Raw genomic sequence first — 17,162 nt, forward strand, 5'->3', positions numbered from 1 at the left:
CTATTGTTACCTATCACAGGTGCCAGTCTGGTCTCTCCTGTGGTCGCAGTTGATGACAGCTGGGACAGAAGCCACCCGAAGGCATCCTTGCTCAACCTGTTGGCTGGACCTTCAGCTGGAGCTGCAGGCTGGGACACCACTGCACATGCCTCTTCCTGTGGGTGCTGGTGGGTCCTCGCAGTGTGCTGGTTGGTTCGAAGAGCAAGCATCTCAAGATGAAAGAGAGAGGAGCTGTATCTCCAAACTGTCTGAGCTGGCTTCAAGCATCAGTGTCACTTGGGACGCCCAGGTGGCTCAGTTGGTTGGGTGTCCAGCTCTCGATTTTGGCTCAGGTCATGAGCTCAGTGTTGTGAGATGGAGCCCAGCCTCCCGATCTGTGCTCTGTGGGGAGTCTGCTTGAGATTGTCTCTCTCCCTCTCCCTCTGCCCCTCCCCTCCCCTGCTCATGCTCTCTCTCAAAGAATAAATTTTAAAAAATCAGGGTCACTTCTTCTCCATTCTGGAGGTGAGAAGCAAGTCATCAGGACAGGCCATGTTCAAGGGGAAGGGAATTGGATGCCACCTCTCAGAGGGCGAGGGGTCAAGGAATTCCCTGACATGTTTGGAAAGCACCAGAGTGGGCCTCTTACCCTGGGGGACTGGTGAAGAGATGGGCACATGCAGAAGGGGGCAGGTAAAGAGATGGTGCATTGACCTAGGCAGATAGGCAGGTAGGTGACCCATTTATCAAGGTGGGGAATACCCAACAAGGAACAGATTTTGAGGGGATCTTAAGTCCATCCTGGGCATGGTGGCTGGGAGATGTTCATAGGTGATCCAAATGGAGATGTGGAGTAGGCACTTGGGCAATACTAGCCTGGGAGAGAGGGAGATGTCAGACCAGTGGTATCAGCTTGTGAGTCATTGTCACAGAGAAGATGTCTGAACCTTCAAGCTGCAGGAGGTCACTCAGGGTGGGAATGTAAAGGGATGAAGAAACTGCCAGGGCTGGGGGGAAAGGAGGGCACAATCTTCCTGACCACTAACTCTTTTGCCCCCATCCTGGCAGAACTCCCACCTTGATGGGTAGTTGGTCCCCATATGCCTCTCTGATCTAATGGTGAGCACACAGTTCTATGAGGTTCTGTGCTGGAAGAGGTTTCCACAGTCACCCAAGGGGACATACGGGAAGAGATGGGAGATACAGGCTGTGGCAGCCATCTTGCAACCATGAGGCAGACTGAGAGTGCCCAAGCCACTCACAGAAGTAATGGTTCCTTCACTAAGCAAGCATTCAGATTAAGTTCGGGGCACCTTTATTAGGACTCTTGCAACAGGGATTGAGTTGGGAAGTTCCGTCACCTGAAGTCCAAAGTCTCCTCACTGATGTGTGGATACCAGCAAAGGAGTCTGAACAAGGATGTGTGAGGTGGGAGGAGAAGAAGGGGGGAGTGAGTATGCTGCCTTACAATGACACCTACCATTCATGGAGCTCCCACATGCCCAGGCCAGTTCTAACATCTCACACACAGTAACTGGTTGTATCCTCTTGAGTTAGGTTGCTATTACTATGTTATAGATTGGGAAACCAAGCCACAGGAGGCTGAGGGAAAATATGGAAGGTCCCGTGGCCAGAAATTGACAACTGGGGGGGCACCAGTGGGTTAGGTCTCTGCCTTCTGCTTGGATCATGGTCTCAGGGTTCTGGGATTGAGCCCTGCATCAGGCTCTCTGCTTGGCAGGGAGCCTGCTTCCCGCCCCCCCCCCCGCCTGCCTCTCTGCCTACTTGTGATCTCTCTGTCAAATAAATAAATAAAATCTTTAATACATATATATGCGAATATATATAATATATATTAAAATATATATTTTTAAAAAAATACCGTCTGGGACATAAGCCAGACAGTCTCCCGCTCTTTCCTGTGAGCCAATGACATCCTTTTCAGAGGTCCAGATAAGAGGGTCTTGAGCTCAAATGGCTGACTGGCCCTTCAGTACTACTAGCTTGATTCTTCATTGAATTTGGCAAAGTACGGGTCATCAGCAATATTGGGCAGCGTGGCCTGTGTGAAGAGTGTAGCCAGTGGGACTGGCCTGAAGAGAGTGGAGAGCCCATACAAGTCAGCTCCTGAGAAGCTTGGCTATGGTGAGGGTAGAGGAGAGGTGTTTCATAGGTTTTGTTGGTGGTGGGTTGTGTATTGTTTTGAGGGGGTTTGGGGACATATAGGAAGCAGGAAGAGGGGTCGCTCGAGAGCACTTGGGTGGGGCCTTGGATGGGGTCTGGAAGGCTCCCCTGTAGATCCAGTAGAGAAGGTAGAGACTTGGGGTCACAAGGCAATGCATGGGGTTTCAGGTTTGGTGATGAGCAGAGGCAGCGTCCTGCTTCTGCCATTTTCCTCCAGGAGGCTGAGAACCCCCGGCTCTGAAATGGGTGGGAGATTTGTGGCCAAAGAACGGCGCGGTTGTTGGGGGTGCCAATGGAGTTGGGTCCCATTTGCGGTCGAAGCCCAGCAGTTTGGGGGCCAAGAGATTGTCAGTTTGGGTGGCTTTCTTTAGACTTGCCCATCCACCTGTGTGGGGCCCCACGGGGACGAGGAGCCAGGCCTGGTTGCGGTGGCTGCAGGAGAAGGTACCCAGGAGCTGGGCAAGGAGGCGCCGGGGCAACCAAGGAGCTGAAAAGTCGGGGTAGCCCCCGGCCACTGCCCCCAAAAGCCGGGTGAGGCGGCCCTCCATGCCTTCCCAGTGGCATCTTCCTGCCCGCGAGTCCTGCCAGCCCTTGGGGGACAGGAAGACCAACGCGGGGCGGAGGGCTTCCTACGGGGGGGGGGGAGCTTCTCCCCCGCCCAGCGGGCCCCCGCGCGCCGATGCGGAGCAGGATTTCCCGCCGCCGCAGTTGGGGATTAGCGCGCGGGATTAGCCCGCGTGGACTCCGCGCTCGGCCCGGGGATTACAGCGCGCTCCTCCCCGACGTATATATTCCCGCGGCGGCGGCGGCCGGGCCCGGGCGGGCATGGCGGCGGCGGGGGGCGCAGCGAGCCGCAGGGGCCCCGGGCGGCCCTGCCCCTTCTCCATTGAGCACATCCTCTCTAGCCTGCCCGAGCGGAGCCCCCCGGCACGGGCCGCCCGCGCGCCGCCGCCCGGCGGCCGCCAGAGCCCCGCGGAGCCCGGGGAGCCCGGGGCGCCCGAGGCCGCTCCCTGCGCCTGTTGCTGCTGCTGCGGGCCCCGCGCGGCGCCCCGAGGGCCCCCGGAGCCGGCCGCCGGACTGGGTGAGTGCGAGCGGGACGCGGGCGCGGGCTAGGGGGTGGTCCTACGGGGCGCGGCGCGGTCGGGGCGGAGCTCGGCCCCCGCCCCGCGCCTCACCGAGCCCTCGCCCCGCAGGCGCGCGGCTGCCGTGGCCGCTGAGGCTGGGCCCCGCCGCGCCCTTGCCCTTGTCCGCGCCCACTGGAGGTTCGGGGGCGCTGCCGGGCGCCGGCGGCCCCGGGCCGCAGCGGCGCACGCGGCGCCACCGCACCATCTTCAGCGAGGAGCAGCTGCAGGCGCTGGAGGCGCTCTTCGTGCAGAACCAGTACCCCGACGTGGGCACGCGCGAGCGCCTGGCCGGCCGCATCCGCCTGCGCGAGGAGCGCGTGGAGGTGGGTGCCCGCCCGCCGCACGGCTATACCGGGCCGAGCGGGCTGGCTTCCTTCCTCCTTTTTTGAAAAGATCGTCCTGGCGCAATGTCTCCAGAGGGCTAGGGACCAATGTGGGGCGCAGGGCCGGTTCCGGGGGGCGGGCGGGAACAGGCACGTGGGGGAAAGTGTCACTGGAACGGGAGGGGAGGCTAGTTTTCCTTTGGTTTACACTTTTTAAGTTTTCCCTGATACAGGAGGCGCGCACTCATGCGCCAGACTTTAGGAAACTCGGAGAGAGCACGAAGCTGCAGAAGGGGCATCTGGAGCACCGCGGGGCGCAGGTTGGGGGTTGGAAGGGGTGAAGAGAGACGGCTGGGCCGGGTGGGAAAAGTGGTTCTCGTCCCGCGGCCGGAGCCACAGCTCCCCTTCGCAGCGGTTCAGAGATGATGGGTGCCGCTGCCGCGTACCTGCCCGCACCCCTTGTCTGCCCGCATCCCCACTGGGAAGCTCCCGCCTGCTCCACCTATGGGGGTCGCGGGGGACGCGGGTCCTGGGGCTGGACCTGAGCGGCCCCTCCTGCTCCTTAGGTCTGGTTCAAGAACCGCCGGGCCAAGTGGCGACACCAGAAACGCACGTCAGCAACCTCGAGGCTCCTCCCCGGAGCCAAGAAGGCCCCAAAGGACAGCTCCTGATGGCCCTGGTAGCCATTCCTGGTCTTGGCCGCGTCTTCGGGGGGCCGACTAGGAGAGAGGACAGATCTACCCGAGATCGAGCTGAGAGAGGACACCAGCCTCTTCCCGTCTGTCTGCAGGACTTCCGGCTTCTGGAGCTAGTGCTCAAGGCAGGAGCCCGCTGCTGAAGTGTGTGTCCCCCCACTCCCCATCTGCCTTGTCACCTGCCCCGGGGAAAGGAGGGAACACTGAGCATCTCCATGTGCTCTCCTCTGCAGTGACTAGGGTCAGGAAGATTCCCTGGGGGTGCGGGGCAGTGGGGCTGGGAGGAGGGCACAGAGCAGGTTCGCTTCCTCAAGTCCCCACCAATTCCAGGACAAGAACCACCCCTTGTCCGGGGGAGGTGGGCAGAATCTTCCTCTCCCTACCTGGGGTATGCTGGCCTCCCTCCTCTCCTTTCCCTGCCTGGGCCATGGGAGGTTTCTGTGCATCCTGGACTTGCCAGCTTGTGCGCCCAGCACAGGGCCTTGGCGTCCAGAGCTATAAGGTAAAAATGCCGGGTGAGGTCACCTCCAGAAGCCCCTGCTGGGCCCCTTAATTCTGTGAGCCTTGTCTGGGTCCTGGGAAATAAACAAGCAACTGCAAAAAGAGCACAAAAGCCAACCAGAGTTCAAAGCCCGCCATGGCCCCATTCCCCGCACCCAAGGGCCATCTCACCTTGAAGAGCACAGCCTAGTGAGTCCTCTGTGTTCCCCAGCCACAGCAGACTACCCCACGGATCATGGCCTGGCACCCTGGGAAGTCTGCACTGGCTTCGAAGTACTGCTCATGGGTGGGGATTTCCATGTTGCCTGTCTGCCTTGCTCTCTGCCATCTTGTAGGGGCAAGAGGAAGTTTGATGGGGCCAATGCACCACGCCCCCCTGCCACTGCCTGGGATGATACCTGTTTTCCTCTCCATCATCCTGGCCCCAGGGTGAAAGATAGTGAGAAAACAAGGCTTTGATTCCTCCAATAGGGCCGTACGGTGGACTCAAGGCATTGAACACCATCGTCTGGCTTGGGGATCATGTTCTGTCTCCTTGTGGGTCCTGGAGGAGATGGGCCCCAGAGGCATCTGAAAGGAGACATGGCCCATTCATCAAAGGCACGTCTACTGCCCACCAGGACTCTCCAAGGCTGGCTAGCTCAGATAACACAGAGCAGGCATCTTGTCTCCAGCCAGGCCTGCTCTCACAATGCTGGGGGCCTCCAGGAGAGCGGCACCCCCCTCCACCCCTCAGGATGCACGCTTCTAGGGGTCATAAAGCTCTTTGCCCTGGGATACTTCACAGTCTGTGTGCAGAGTGTCTCTGCAGCCCAGGATGCCCTCATCTTGCTGGGCTCTGGGACCCTAGCCGTGGACTGGCTCTTTGTCCTTGTAGGCAGCCACAGTCAGAGCCTCACCTTCAAGGGACCAGTGGGCATACCATCCTCCTTTCTCTCCTTTCTCTCTAGCTGCTCCTTGGCAGGCTCACCCCTACCAGCTGCCCATTGGCAAAGCTGTCCTGCAGGCTGGGGCCCAGGCATGCCCCACTCTTCTCCATTCTTCCCTTTATCATTTCTACCTTCGGGCTCCAATGCCTAGCTCTCTGCCACATTTACATCTCCAGCCCAGACCTCTTCCCTGAACTAGATATTATGTCCAACTTGTCCCCTTGACGACTCCTCCTGGAAGCCCACAGCATCTCAAAATCACCTTGTCGGTTGCAAACTCTTCCACCATGCAAACCTCCCTCCTCCTATCCCCCACCCACTGTACCCAGGCCACCAATAAATCAATATTTTTGTTTTATTTAAATTCAAGTTAGTTAACATATAAGAAATCAAATTTACCCTCAAAAACCATCCTAGAAGCTATCTTCTCCCCAGGTTCAACTGTAGCAACCTGAGGAAAAGGCTGCCCCCCCTCACCTTGACCACTGCAGCTGCCTCCAGTCTTGTCCACATGCAGCTACTTTGGTTCCTCTGCAATTCCCTCCCCAGAAAAGGCAGGGTACAAGTGTGAACCTGCCTCTCTAAGGGCTGCTCATTGTTCCCAAAGACAAAACTGGCCGTGACCCATGAGGCCCCTGCCCCTCTGGTGTCATCTCCCACCTCACCACTCCTTGAACTCTGTATATCCAAAGGTCTTCTCCCTCCTGCTGCAATGCCTGTGCACCTGCTCTTTCCCTCCACCTGATCAATGTCCATTCTCGATCTGCAACCACTTCCTAACCCTGGGGAAACTTCCCCTGACTGCCCCCTAGTACAAACTCTTTCTTTGTACCGGTTCACTGCAGTTTTATGTTTGTGGGATGATCTGACTAGTGCCTGTCTTCCCCACTCGACAGGACGTGGAGCTGTCAGCTCCACAGGGCAAGAACCGTCATTGTGGAGTTCCCCACTGAATGAAAGAATGACCGGCCTATTGTACTAAATTGTACTGGGGCAGAACTTGTTTGACATAATTCACAGCCTCTTTTAGGGAAGAAATGATCATGCCTGAAAAATGGTTGGGCACTTTTCTGGTCCATTTCAATGAGGCTCCTCTTCTGGGAAACCCACTGTGACGTCCAAAGACCGAATAATTTTTTTTTTTTAACCATTTTATTGAGGGGCTTCGGGGAAAGGTTGAAGGGCAGGAGGACAGGGACCGAATAATTTTTAACCAGACATTTCTAAATTAGACCTCATATTTTTTTTTTCTTTTATTAGGTAACTATCAAAAAGAAATTGTCTTAGGGTTTTTTCCTTGCATAAAAGTTTGAATAAAAATATTGAAACCGCGTATATAGCTAAAATGTATTTTTGTTAATAACACGAAGCGCACGCAATGATTCGCGAGAAACTGGAATCCCAAGGCCTTTAAATTTCTCAGTGCTAAAATTTTCCACGCTGAGCGTGAACGACACGCCCCTTAGTCTCGCTCAACACAGCTCCCCCTGGTGCCTGTAGTCCAGATTCGCAGGACCAGAGAGGGGAGGGACGAAGACTACAAATCCCATAAGGGAGAGGGACGGTAGTGACGCCACTACGGAGCGCGGGCTGGACTCCAAAGGCGCTGCTCTCCCATTGGTGAACTTTGCAAGCGCCTGCGCATTTGGCATAGTCCCGCCCCTACTGCCTCCCGGCGCTCTTACGTACCTGGGCCGCCCAAGCGATCCTGGGATAGTGATGGAGACGCCCGGCACGTCAACCCGGGCTCTCTTGGTCCCTGCCGCGTCCGGACCCGGTAGGAAGCGCGCGGCAGGAGAGGTACGGGCTGCGACAAGCAAGCAGCGGGTCCTGGACGAAGAAGAGTACATCGAGGTAAGATCTAGATGCGACGGTAGCGAATTCTGGGTCTCTCCCCCGCTTCGCGCTCTTCTTGGGTCCTTCCTCTCGGGTCGTGGCATTCGTACTCTTGCGGAGGTGGAGCAACCCGAGTCCGTGATCTTGGGGTGTGGACAGTCGGAGAGCCAAACAAATACAGTGCACAGAGAGGTGTCCTTGATGGTGGAGGCAGCATCAGTGTTGTTAGGGACAAGAGAGAACGGCTTTGTTCGTCGGAGAAGGGGGTTTCAGGGAAACAAGGTATTTTATTAAAGCATGAATGGGCATGTGGGAGGAGGGTGGGAAAGAGGATTTTCTGGAGAGTAGTAACAGCAAATGCAGAGGCTGGAGGACTTGGAAACAGTCTGTTGCTGCGTCAGCATCATTGAATTAGTGGGCGTCGGAGGATCCTTGAAGTTGGCTTTAATACTGTAGCAGACATGCAGAAAGAGGAGTTGGCAGGGAGATTGGAGGAAATCAGTTTGGTTTTGGACTTGTTACGTTTGGCAGGCCTCTGGGATAGAGAGGCAGATGGCATTAGTGGATAGCTGGGTGCGCGAATGTGCAGCTTAGGAGCAAGGTCTGGCTGAAGGTAGATTTGGGAGTCTCAGTCAGTGCTGCTGGTGGGGGTGACAGGCTGAAATCATCCAGGTAAAGGGTTTGCATTGGAAATAGGAGGCCCTGGATGGAATGAAGGGGTAACACCCACCTTGGTCCAGCTGGTATGGAGATGGAGCCAGCAGAGAAGATGAGAGTGGCCAATTGTGGGAGAGAGAAAAGTTTCGTGGAAACCAGATGAACGTTTAGTTAGATGTTGCAGCAAGACTAGAGGGGTTGCTCATCCTCATTAGAAAGTGCGGCTAAGCTCAGGGTATCCCTGGGTTGGACAGAGGTTGGGAGCCCGGCAAGGACCATAGCATGTACATTGGTAGACTGAGAGGCAGATGTGAACTCTGACATTTATTGACATCTGACAGGGGCTCCAGACAGTCATCCAGAGGGACTTCTTTCCTGATGTGGAGAAGCTGCAGGCTCAGAAGGAGTACCTGGAGGCTGAGGAGAATGGAGACCTGGAACGGATGCGTCAGATCGCCATCAAGTTTGGCTCTGCCCTGGGAAAGATGTCCCGAGAGCCCCCACCGCCCTGTAAGGGTGACAGTGGTTGGCTGAGAGGGGAACTCCTGCTGAACTGATGCCTTAGGCTGGCTCTAATACCCATTCCCTTCCTCCTTCTAGATGTGACTCCAGCCACATTTGAAACCCCTGATGTGCACACAGGTACTGGAGTGGTGGGCAACAAGGCCCGGGGCCGGGGCCGAGGCCTGGAGGAGGGTGATGGTGAGTGAGTGAGTGGTTGGGTTTACCTATGAATCTCATCCTTTGTGGCCCTGAGGGTCTTGCCCAGAGGCAGATCACATCTTGTCCCAGAAGCTTTGTTGGCCTGAATGGCAGCCCATGGGGTCAAAGAGCACCAGTCTGAGAGGCAGGCATGGGGCAGTTCCCTGAGCTTCCAGCCCTTCTTGTGGAATGGAAATCTCGCCACCTCTCTCACCGGCCTGCTCACTGTGTGCCAGCCCCTGCCCAGTAGGCTTCATATGGCTTGAAGGGCCCCTCTCCCGCTGTCATCTTAGGGCCTCCGGACCCCTGCCCTTGTTTCTTCTGAGTTAGTCACTTATCCTGGATAGCTGCATGCTTCACACCTTCTCTCCCCTCAGACCTCTGCTCAGATGTTACCATTCAGGAAACCCTTTCATGACCCCTCCCTCCCCCACCAGCATGCCTTCCTGCCTGGCTTTGTTTTCTCCCTGTAGGACATGGCCTCCTCACCATGAGAGCTTCTTTGTCTTGCCTCTGTGTATATATTCCGCACCTAGGACAGCATGTAACATGTTGTGGGAGTAGCACAAACAAGTTGTCTTTCACATTATATCGGGGTGTCGTGACACGAGCCAGCTTTATGAAGGACTTTCCCGAGGGAAGAGCATTTGGAGCCCTGTTGGACATAAGTGTGCTACACGCTATGGGACTTTCTCATGATCAGTAGTCGATCTTATCAGTAGAACATCAGTGCCCAGACAGACAAGATGCTTGCTGTTCTCTACTGGGTTCTAGTCTATTGCATGCTCATGTAGATGTCCTGTGCGCTCACGCAGATGAGATATTTTCTGCTTCAGAATCCCGCTTGTTGTGGCAATACTGTAGTCCGTCATGTTGTGTCCTTGAAGCTTGACCCAGTGGAGCTTGATCGCAGCTCCACTGCGATGTGGCAGGTGAATCACAGGCAACTTACAGATTCTTGTTATTTATTTATCAAATTTTTACTCTTATTTATTTGAATGAGTAAGCGCAGGTGTGAGTGGGGAGGAGGGAGGAGGGATCGAGAGAATCTCAAGCCAACTCTGTGTGGAGCGCAGAGCCCAATGTGGGGCTCGATCTTATGACCTTGAGACCACGACCTGAGCCAAAATCAAGAGTCAGATGTTTAACTGACTGAGTCACCTAGCCAACTCTCAGATTTTTTTTTTTTCATTGTTTAAAAATGTGCTTGTTGGTAAATCTAGGAATCACTTCAGCAACCTCAGTGGTAGGTACCATCAGAACGGGGTTTGAGCCCTTATCTTTCTGACTCTGGGTCTTGAGCTTTTAGCCACTGTGCTTTGTGCAGTCTAGGAGGGAGTAGGAGGTCAAGACTGCCAGTGGAACGGAAGACAAGGCTATCCCCGTCATAGCCCAGCTGGAGTGTGTCCCAACGTGCACAGTGCAGTGGCACCGCCTCAGTGGGGGTCCCCCTTTCTGTGGTGCTGGCTGCGACAGGTGGGGTTGTGGCCCAGTGCCTGTGTGGCTCCATCTGGAGCGCTGGATCCTCTGGGGTCCCTGCCCTCTGGGCCTGCTAGCAGGTTGGGAGGCTTAGGGGACAGCCAACCACCCGTAGCACAGGTGCCAGGAGGGGAGGAGCAGGTGGGGAATGAAAGCCCAGGGATGGTGGGAGAGCTTGGGGCGTTGGAGGCAGGTCCTACGGGACCGGCCCACTTGTGGCAGGGCAAGCATTACCAGGTCACCTGTCTCTGACTCCTAGATGTCCCTCTTCCTGCCTGAGTGAGACATATATTTCACTTGACATCCAAAAGGCATGGAGAGCCCCTGAGTGCTCCCTGGGCAGTTGGTGGGGGGCGATTCTGCCCCCAGGTGGGGAGTTGTCAGGTAGCATGGGCCATCACCCACAGATGCACAACTAGGGTGAGGGTTCCAATCCTGCTTATGGGGTAGCACGGTTCCTGGGACTTGAGTGACTACAAAGTGTTCATTGCTGCTTGTGGTTCTGTGTCACCCCACCTCTGAGCAGGAGAGGCCGGAGAGGAGGAAGAGAAGGAGCCTCTGCCCAGCCTGGATGTCTTCCTGAGCCGGTACACAAGTGAGGACAATGCCTCCTTCCAGGAGATCATGGAGGTGGCCAAGGAGAAGAGCCGGGCACGGCACACATGGCTCTACCAGGCCGAGGAGGAGTTTGAGAAGGTGTCCTTGGGTGCAGGAGTATGGGCATCCTCTGTCAGGGTGGAGGGAGTCCTGGGGCCTAGGGCACAGTGCCTGGGGGCCTCTCTGACCCTCACTTTCCCCCTGTGATGCAGAGGCAGAAAGATAACCTTGCACTTCCGTCGGCAGAGCACCAAGCCATTGAGAGCAGCCAGGCCGGCGTGGAGACCTGGAAGTACAAGGCGAAAAACTCCCTCATGTACTACCCTGAGGGTGAGCAGGCGGGACTGGCAGGCAGCATGGAGTGGGGCTGAATGTTTGTATCCGGCCTTCAGGGTGTGTGTGTCTGTGCTCCCTGGGCTCAGAGGGGTCCTGCTCTGCCTCTGGGCAGAAGGGTCCGTGTGTTGTCAGTGAGGGAGTGGGGCTGCCCAACGCTTTGCTTGGCTTCATGCTTCTGTTCACCGGAGCCTCTCTTTCAAGCCTTGAGTGTGGGGCAGTGATGGGGCACCCCTCAACCTCTGATACCCTGCCACCTCTCTTCGATCTGCCAGGTGTGCCTGATGAAGAACAGTTGTTTAAGAAGCCGAGGCAGGTGGTGCATAAGAACACTCGCTTCCTCAGGGATCCCTTTAGCCAGGCCCTGAGCAGGTCCCAGCTGCAGCAGGCTGCCGCCCTCAATGCCCAGGTGAGTGGCCGGGGCTGACTGTGGGCAGCCTTAAATTGGTACCATTCTTGGGTTTGGGCGGAGCCTAGCAGCATGTGACTATTTGGGGGTCCTGTGTGGCAGGATCCTGAGTCTTTTCCTGTCCTATATGGGCTTCCGCTGGGGCACTCTCTTGGCCAGAGACATTCTGTAGGTCAGTTCAGTGCCAGCTTCCTGGGGGACAAACACCTGAGAGAAGAGAGGCCACTGGGAGCCAGCCCAGGCCGGCCAGACCCACACCTGTGCACGGGTAGCGCAGGGGTAGATGGTGTGGGCAGGCTGGGGTAGGGTGAGGCTCGGTGGGGTGGACAGCAGAGATGTCTGAGCCAGGGAGTCATGATGGACTGGCGACTCCAGTGGTCATGGGGTTGAAGTGGGAGAGTCAGGAGGTGGGGAGACTATTCTGGAGGCTTCAGCGGATGCCCTGTGGGAAAGGTCAGAGCATATATGCCAGTAATTAGTGTGGCTTCCTAAGGCCTTCCTCAAGGCCTGAGTCAGTAGCTGCTGAAAGCAGCTTGTGTGTGTGTGTACTGAGGCCAAGGACCCTGGCCCTGCACTGCATGGAAGGAGGGGGAGCTTCCCTTGCTCTGATGCCTACTCTGACAGGTCCTCAAAGTCTTTGCAGGGGCTGAGGTTCTTCCTCTCTTTCTCCAAAGGGGGGTGTGCCAGCCCCTGAGCTCTAGGACTGCCCCAAGGAGGAGAAACATTGCCAGCATGTTCCTGTGCATTTTTCCATCAGCTAGCTGGGAAGAGTAGGCTTGGGCCTCCCTGACTCTAGTCTCTCTTGTTTGTTCCAGCACAAACAGGGCAAGGTAGGCCCTGATGGCAAGGAGCTGATCCCTCAGGATTCCCCACGAGTGGGCGGATTCGGATTTGTTGCAACCCCCTCTCCTGCCCCTGGTAAGAATTGAACCCGCTGGCAGGCCGGCCCCCTGATAGTCGTGATAGGACTGCCTGTGGGGAGGTGGGCTGCTCAGGTGGCTCTGGGCCCTGTTGACTCTTCTCCAAGTCTGACACGTGCTTCGTGTAACTCAGAGACCCTGTGACCCACCTGTGCAATGACAGGGCTGCACGGAGCTGTGGGTGGGCTGAACTCTCAGGTGAACTGACCTGAGATAGACAGGACCCAGTCCATTGAGCCTAGCGGTCTTCCTGCCTTGCCCTAAGCTTGGCAGGACAGACTGGTTTTGCTGGGAACCAGGGGTATTGGAGCTCTGCTGGACAGATAGGCTGTGGTGAGCATGCCGAAGGGCACAGGGGGAGGCTGGGCATAGAGAAAAGGCTCCAGGCTCCAGCCCTGCATGTCTTCACACAGGAGGTTTTGAATCTTGGGGGACAATCTCACAGTGCAGTGATGCACGTGGTGTCCTTTCCCACCCACCACCCCAAGCACTGGCCTCTGTGTTCTGGGCTGCTGGTTCCTGTGATGCAGGCCAGGGTATACGGAGGCACTATAGGTTTGCCCAGGGTCCTGGCAGATTTGGGTACTCTGAAAACCTTCAAGTGTCCCCTCCTTTGGGGTGGGGTCCCATAGCAACCTCCAGGAGGCCCTGGTGGCCATGTGCTAGGATGGGAGCCTAGCTGACCCAGCCCATCTTCTCTGGGGAGCCCCCTTCCCAAGCTAAGCCCTGCAGCTATCAGGGCCTGGGCCCATCTTGGGCCTAAAGTGGTCTTGGTGTTGTCCTCTCAGGGGGCAGAGGAGCTGGGGTTCCAGAGTTACGGGGAAGGAGAGTGGGCCAACTGCCAGCCTTCATGTTGGTTAGCTGGGACATGCATGATGGTGGGAGCTGGCTCTCACAGGAGGGAGGGCCTGGCATTGCCTCCACCTGTGTCCCCAGGCCTGAGGTAACCGAGCTCTCCATCTGCAGGTGTGAACGAGTCGCCGCTGATGACCTGGGGGGAGGTTGAAAATACTCCCTTGAGAGTTGAGGGATCTGAAACCCCCTATGTGGACAGGACACCAGGGCCAGCCTTCAAGGTGGGTCACAGTGGGAGGCCCAGATGGGACCCTGGGTAGACACTCAGTCTTTGGAGCACTTGTGCCTTGATGCACAGAGGATGGTCTAGTTGTCACTGGTCAAAGTAGAAGCAACAGAGGGCTGAGCTGTGCTCCAGGCTGTGTCACTGCACTTCTGAAGAAGACCAGGGCACTGAGGGCAGGTGTGGGGCGAGGGCACCAGAGCCACAACCCTGTGAGCCTGCAGGGTCGGGCCGGGAAGGGCCTCAGAACTACAGTGTTCGGTGGGCTGTGTTTTGTGTCCTCTGAAGGTTCACGTGCTGGTAGAGGAAGGCCTCTGGTTACAGGAGGGCAAGCACCAAGAGGCAGCAGTCTTGTAGAATCATCAAGAGTGTGGGGTTGTGGGGCGCCTGGGTGGCTCAGTGGTTAAGCCGCTGCCTTCGGCTCGGGTCATGATCTCAGAGTCCTGGGATCGAGTCCCGCATGGGGCTCTCTGCTCAGCAGGGAGCCTGCTTCCCTCTCTCTCTCTCTGCCTGCCTCTCTACTTGTGATTTCTCTCTGTCAAATAAATAAAAATAAAATCTTAAAAAAAAAAAAAAAAGAGTGTGGGGTTGTGAGGCCTGGAGCAGGTAGGGCAGGGGAGCTGGGTGCCAGGTGGTTTGTGGAGATGAGGTGGCCTAGGATGGCCCCAGAGTGGCTTTGAGAAGGCAAGGCACTATGGTTTGCACACAGCTTGTTGGGAAAGCTGAGTGGCTGGCATAGTTTGGAACGAGATGGAAGAGAAGTTGCTGGACGCTGGGAGCATGTGGTTCTGTTTTCGGGGTACTGGGCCAGCAGTCCCAACCTGGAATGCTAGGAGATGGCAGGCGGCAGAGGGCAGTGTTGTTGCGGAGAGCAAAGGGCGTGGGGGTTACGTCAGCTGCTCTGAAACCCCCAAGGGTCAGGCATGGAACCTGGAATTAACATAGGTCTGTTGCTAAGGGAGCTGGGTTCGGGGCTGTCTTGAACCAGTCCTTCTAAACACTTGCATTGTGTAGTTTGAAATGCAACAGAAAGAGAGATCTTGCTGACTTTAGCAGCAGAAAGTACCAGCAGAAGGTACCAGCAGTACCTTGGCTTTCGTAAAGAAACCACAGGCTAGTGCTGTGGGCTCACAGAAGGAAAGTCGGAGGGTGTGGGCCACAGGGCCTCCCTGGTGTAGCACCGCTCTCGTTTCGAGAGGGAACACATGTCCACACAGAACATATGCAAATCATTTTGGCACGTTGGTTCTTATATTTGTCTTGGACACGAGAATAACCAAGAAAAACCAGAGAGAGGCAGTGCACCAGAGGCACGGGGCTGTCAGAAGGCCGCCCTGGTCCCGGTGCCTACCGGGCAGCAGGGAAGAGCTTCTGAACAAACGTCCGTCCAAATCCAAATTCAGGGTATGTGACCAACGACAGTTCAAATCGTGCTGAGCAGTAGACTGTAATCGGACACGAGTGCGTGATACGTATTGCAGAACGAGTTCCCCAAGTGGGAGAGTTAAGTGCAGAAAACCATACATGTGAACAATGAGAGGAAAATAGTCAATGCTTAATCTGGTGTGAAGGTAGGAGGGAGTAAACCAAAGAGGGGAGGGTCACAAAGGAAGCGGGGAGGGGGGTGGGTAGATAGTACTATACACAGTGGTAGACTTAACTACAGCAAAAAAACCCCATCGTAAGTAAACGTGAAAGTGAGTAACAGAAGGCGTTTGTATGGCAGAGCTTAACAGAACTGATGGGGGAAAACTGTAAGGAAACAAACAAGCACTCAAATAGAAAAATAGGACAAGATCGATTTTGGGAAGTTCTGGGAAGAAATACAGAAGGTCAGTGGGGGTTAAAGTCAGCAAGGGGTTTACTCCAGTAATCAGAGGGAAGCAGATTCAAACAAGACCCCCTTTTTTTCTAAAAGACCATCGGAGGTTCCTAAGTCTGCACCGCTGGCTTGCAGGGAACCGTGACGACAGGTGGGAGGCCTGGGCCTTTGGCGGGTGGGCAGTTGAGGCGAGCTGGTCGGCAGCTTTCGGGGGCTTTAGGGAGACAGCAGTGAGTTGTGAGTTGTGCCCAGTGAGGATCACAGGGCACCATGGGAAAGAGGCAGGTGCCCCAGCAGCAAGGGGCTGGCTGGCTAGATGGCAGGCCAGCCACACACTTGCTGCCTTGTAGATCCTGGAGCCCGGCCGCAGGGAACGGCTGGGGCTGAAGATGGCCAACGAGGCCGCTGCCAAGAACCGGGCCAAGAAGCAGGAGGCCTTGAGGAGAGTGACAGAGAACTTGGCCAGGTGAGGGGTGCCTGACCCTCGGGGCTGGTGGGGTGGGGGGGTCTCTCCCTATTCCCACTTGGCCACAGCCCCTGCCGTGTGGATGCACGGTGTGCAGGCAGGCCTGGGGGCTCTGGGGTGGGTCCTGTGGCAGCTCCACTGGTACAGGCACGGCCCGTATGAGCCAGGATGCAGGGCTCCTCTTCGTCTTTTCCTTCTTCAGATGCCGCCTCAGCACATCCCTAAGAGGCACCTTTGGGCTCCTTATCCCGCTGTGAGCTCCTGTCAGCCCTGTAGAAACAGGTGGATCATTCTCCTTGGAGAGAGCTGGGGTCCATCGCAGTCCCACCTCCAAGGGCAGCACCACAACTTGACCTTAAATTTGGCTACATAGCTATGTGCCAGGCCATCGGGTGTCCTCAGCTCATAATGACCGTGCATCTCCCACTAGTTTTTGTGGGGCCATGGGAAACCCTGCTGCTGGCAGTGCCTGGTGGGGCCTAATGATGCCTCTCTCCCCCTCCCTTTCCACCCCAGCCTCACCCCCAAAGGTCTGAGCCCAGCCATGTCCCCAGCCCTGCAGCGCCTTGTAAGCAGGACAGCCAGCAAGTACACAGACCGGGCCCTGCGGGCCAGCTATACCCCATCTCCAGCACGCTCAAGCCACCTCAAGACCCCAGCTGGTGGGCCTCAGACCCCCACGAGCACACCGGCTCCTGGCTCTGCGGCACGCACCCCCCTCAGTCAGGACCCAGCCTCCATCACGGACAACCTGCTGCAGCTCCCTGCCCGGCGCAAGGCCTCAGACTTCTTCTAGAGCCAGGCCCGGGTCGGGCCTGTGGGAGCTTCGTGGAGCCTGCGGGGCAGCTGCCCGCTCAGCAGAGGACTCCAGCCTTCTGGGGACCCGGGCCCGGGCCAGAAATGGTGACTGACTGTCCCAGGAGCCACTGAAAAGATGCCATGCCTCAGGCAGGCTGGCATGAGACTTGCCCCATGGCCTTGGGATGTATCCCAGGCTCTGGCAGATCACTGTTTTCTATCAGACCCCTGCCTCTTTCTGTCTAGCCGTCATTAAAGAGCACCTAGCACAGTCTGGCAGGACCTGTCTCTCTGGCCCACTCTGCGTGGCCCTTAGGCCACCCTTCCCCC

At 56.6% G+C, this 17,162-nt stretch overlaps 2 protein-coding genes across 3 annotated transcripts; both read left to right on the forward strand.

Annotated features, from left to right (window-relative positions):
- The first annotated feature begins 2,988 nt into the window (after positions 1 to 2,988).
- Positions 2,989 to 4,567, forward strand: GSC2 (goosecoid homeobox 2). Its single transcript, XM_044244409.1, has 3 exons — positions 2,989 to 3,244; positions 3,357 to 3,610; positions 4,177 to 4,567. Exons 1-3 carry the CDS (start codon positions 2,989 to 2,991, stop codon positions 4,279 to 4,281), a joined length of 615 nt encoding a protein of 204 aa, XP_044100344.1. The 3' UTR covers positions 4,282 to 4,567.
- A 2,863-nt stretch (positions 4,568 to 7,430) lies between these two features.
- ESS2 (ess-2 splicing factor homolog) lies at positions 7,431 to 16,929 on the forward strand. 2 transcript variants are annotated; one of them, XM_044243733.1, is made up of 10 exons: positions 7,431 to 7,589; positions 8,570 to 8,738; positions 8,829 to 8,930; positions 10,936 to 11,105; positions 11,219 to 11,336; positions 11,615 to 11,748; positions 12,564 to 12,666; positions 13,635 to 13,744; positions 15,919 to 16,034; positions 16,551 to 16,929. In XM_044243733.1, exons 1-10 carry the CDS (start codon positions 7,455 to 7,457, stop codon positions 16,828 to 16,830), a joined length of 1,437 nt encoding a protein of 478 aa, XP_044099668.1. In that variant the 5' UTR covers positions 7,431 to 7,454; the 3' UTR covers positions 16,831 to 16,929. The 2 variants fall into 2 exon arrangements, with proteins under 2 accessions (XP_044099668.1, XP_044099669.1); XM_044243734.1 differs by lacking the exon at positions 16,551 to 16,929 and adding an exon at positions 16,237 to 16,544.
- Positions 16,930 to 17,162: the final 233 nt, after the last annotated feature.

The sequence above is a fragment of the Neovison vison genome, chromosome 3, assembly GCF_020171115.1.
Source record: "Neovison vison isolate M4711 chromosome 3, ASM_NN_V1, whole genome shotgun sequence".
NCBI classification, from domain to species: domain Eukaryota; kingdom Metazoa; phylum Chordata; class Mammalia; order Carnivora; family Mustelidae; genus Neogale; species Neogale vison.

What these genes read in the sequence shown, in the direction of transcription:
- GSC2 (XM_044244409.1), top strand. Translation starts at nt 2,989, where the DNA reads ATGGCGGCGGCGGGGGGCGCAGCGAGCCGCAGGGGCCCCGGGCGGCCC. An exon ending in GGAGCCGGCCGCCGGACTGG is followed by an intron (nt 3,245 to 3,356) that starts GTGAGTGCGAGC and finishes CTCGCCCCGCAG; the next exon opens with GCGCGCGGCTGCCGTGGCCG. An exon ending in TGCGCGAGGAGCGCGTGGAG is followed by an intron (nt 3,611 to 4,176) that starts GTGGGTGCCCGC and finishes CCTGCTCCTTAG; the next exon opens with GTCTGGTTCAAGAACCGCCG.
- ESS2 (XM_044243733.1), top strand. Translation starts at nt 7,455, where the DNA reads ATGGAGACGCCCGGCACGTCAACCCGGGCTCTCTTGGTCCCTGCCGCG. An exon ending in ACGAAGAAGAGTACATCGAG is followed by an intron (nt 7,590 to 8,569) that starts GTAAGATCTAGA and finishes GACATCTGACAG; the next exon opens with GGGCTCCAGACAGTCATCCA. An exon ending in CCTCATGTACTACCCTGAGG is followed by an intron (nt 11,337 to 11,614) that starts GTGAGCAGGCGG and finishes TCGATCTGCCAG; the next exon opens with GTGTGCCTGATGAAGAACAG.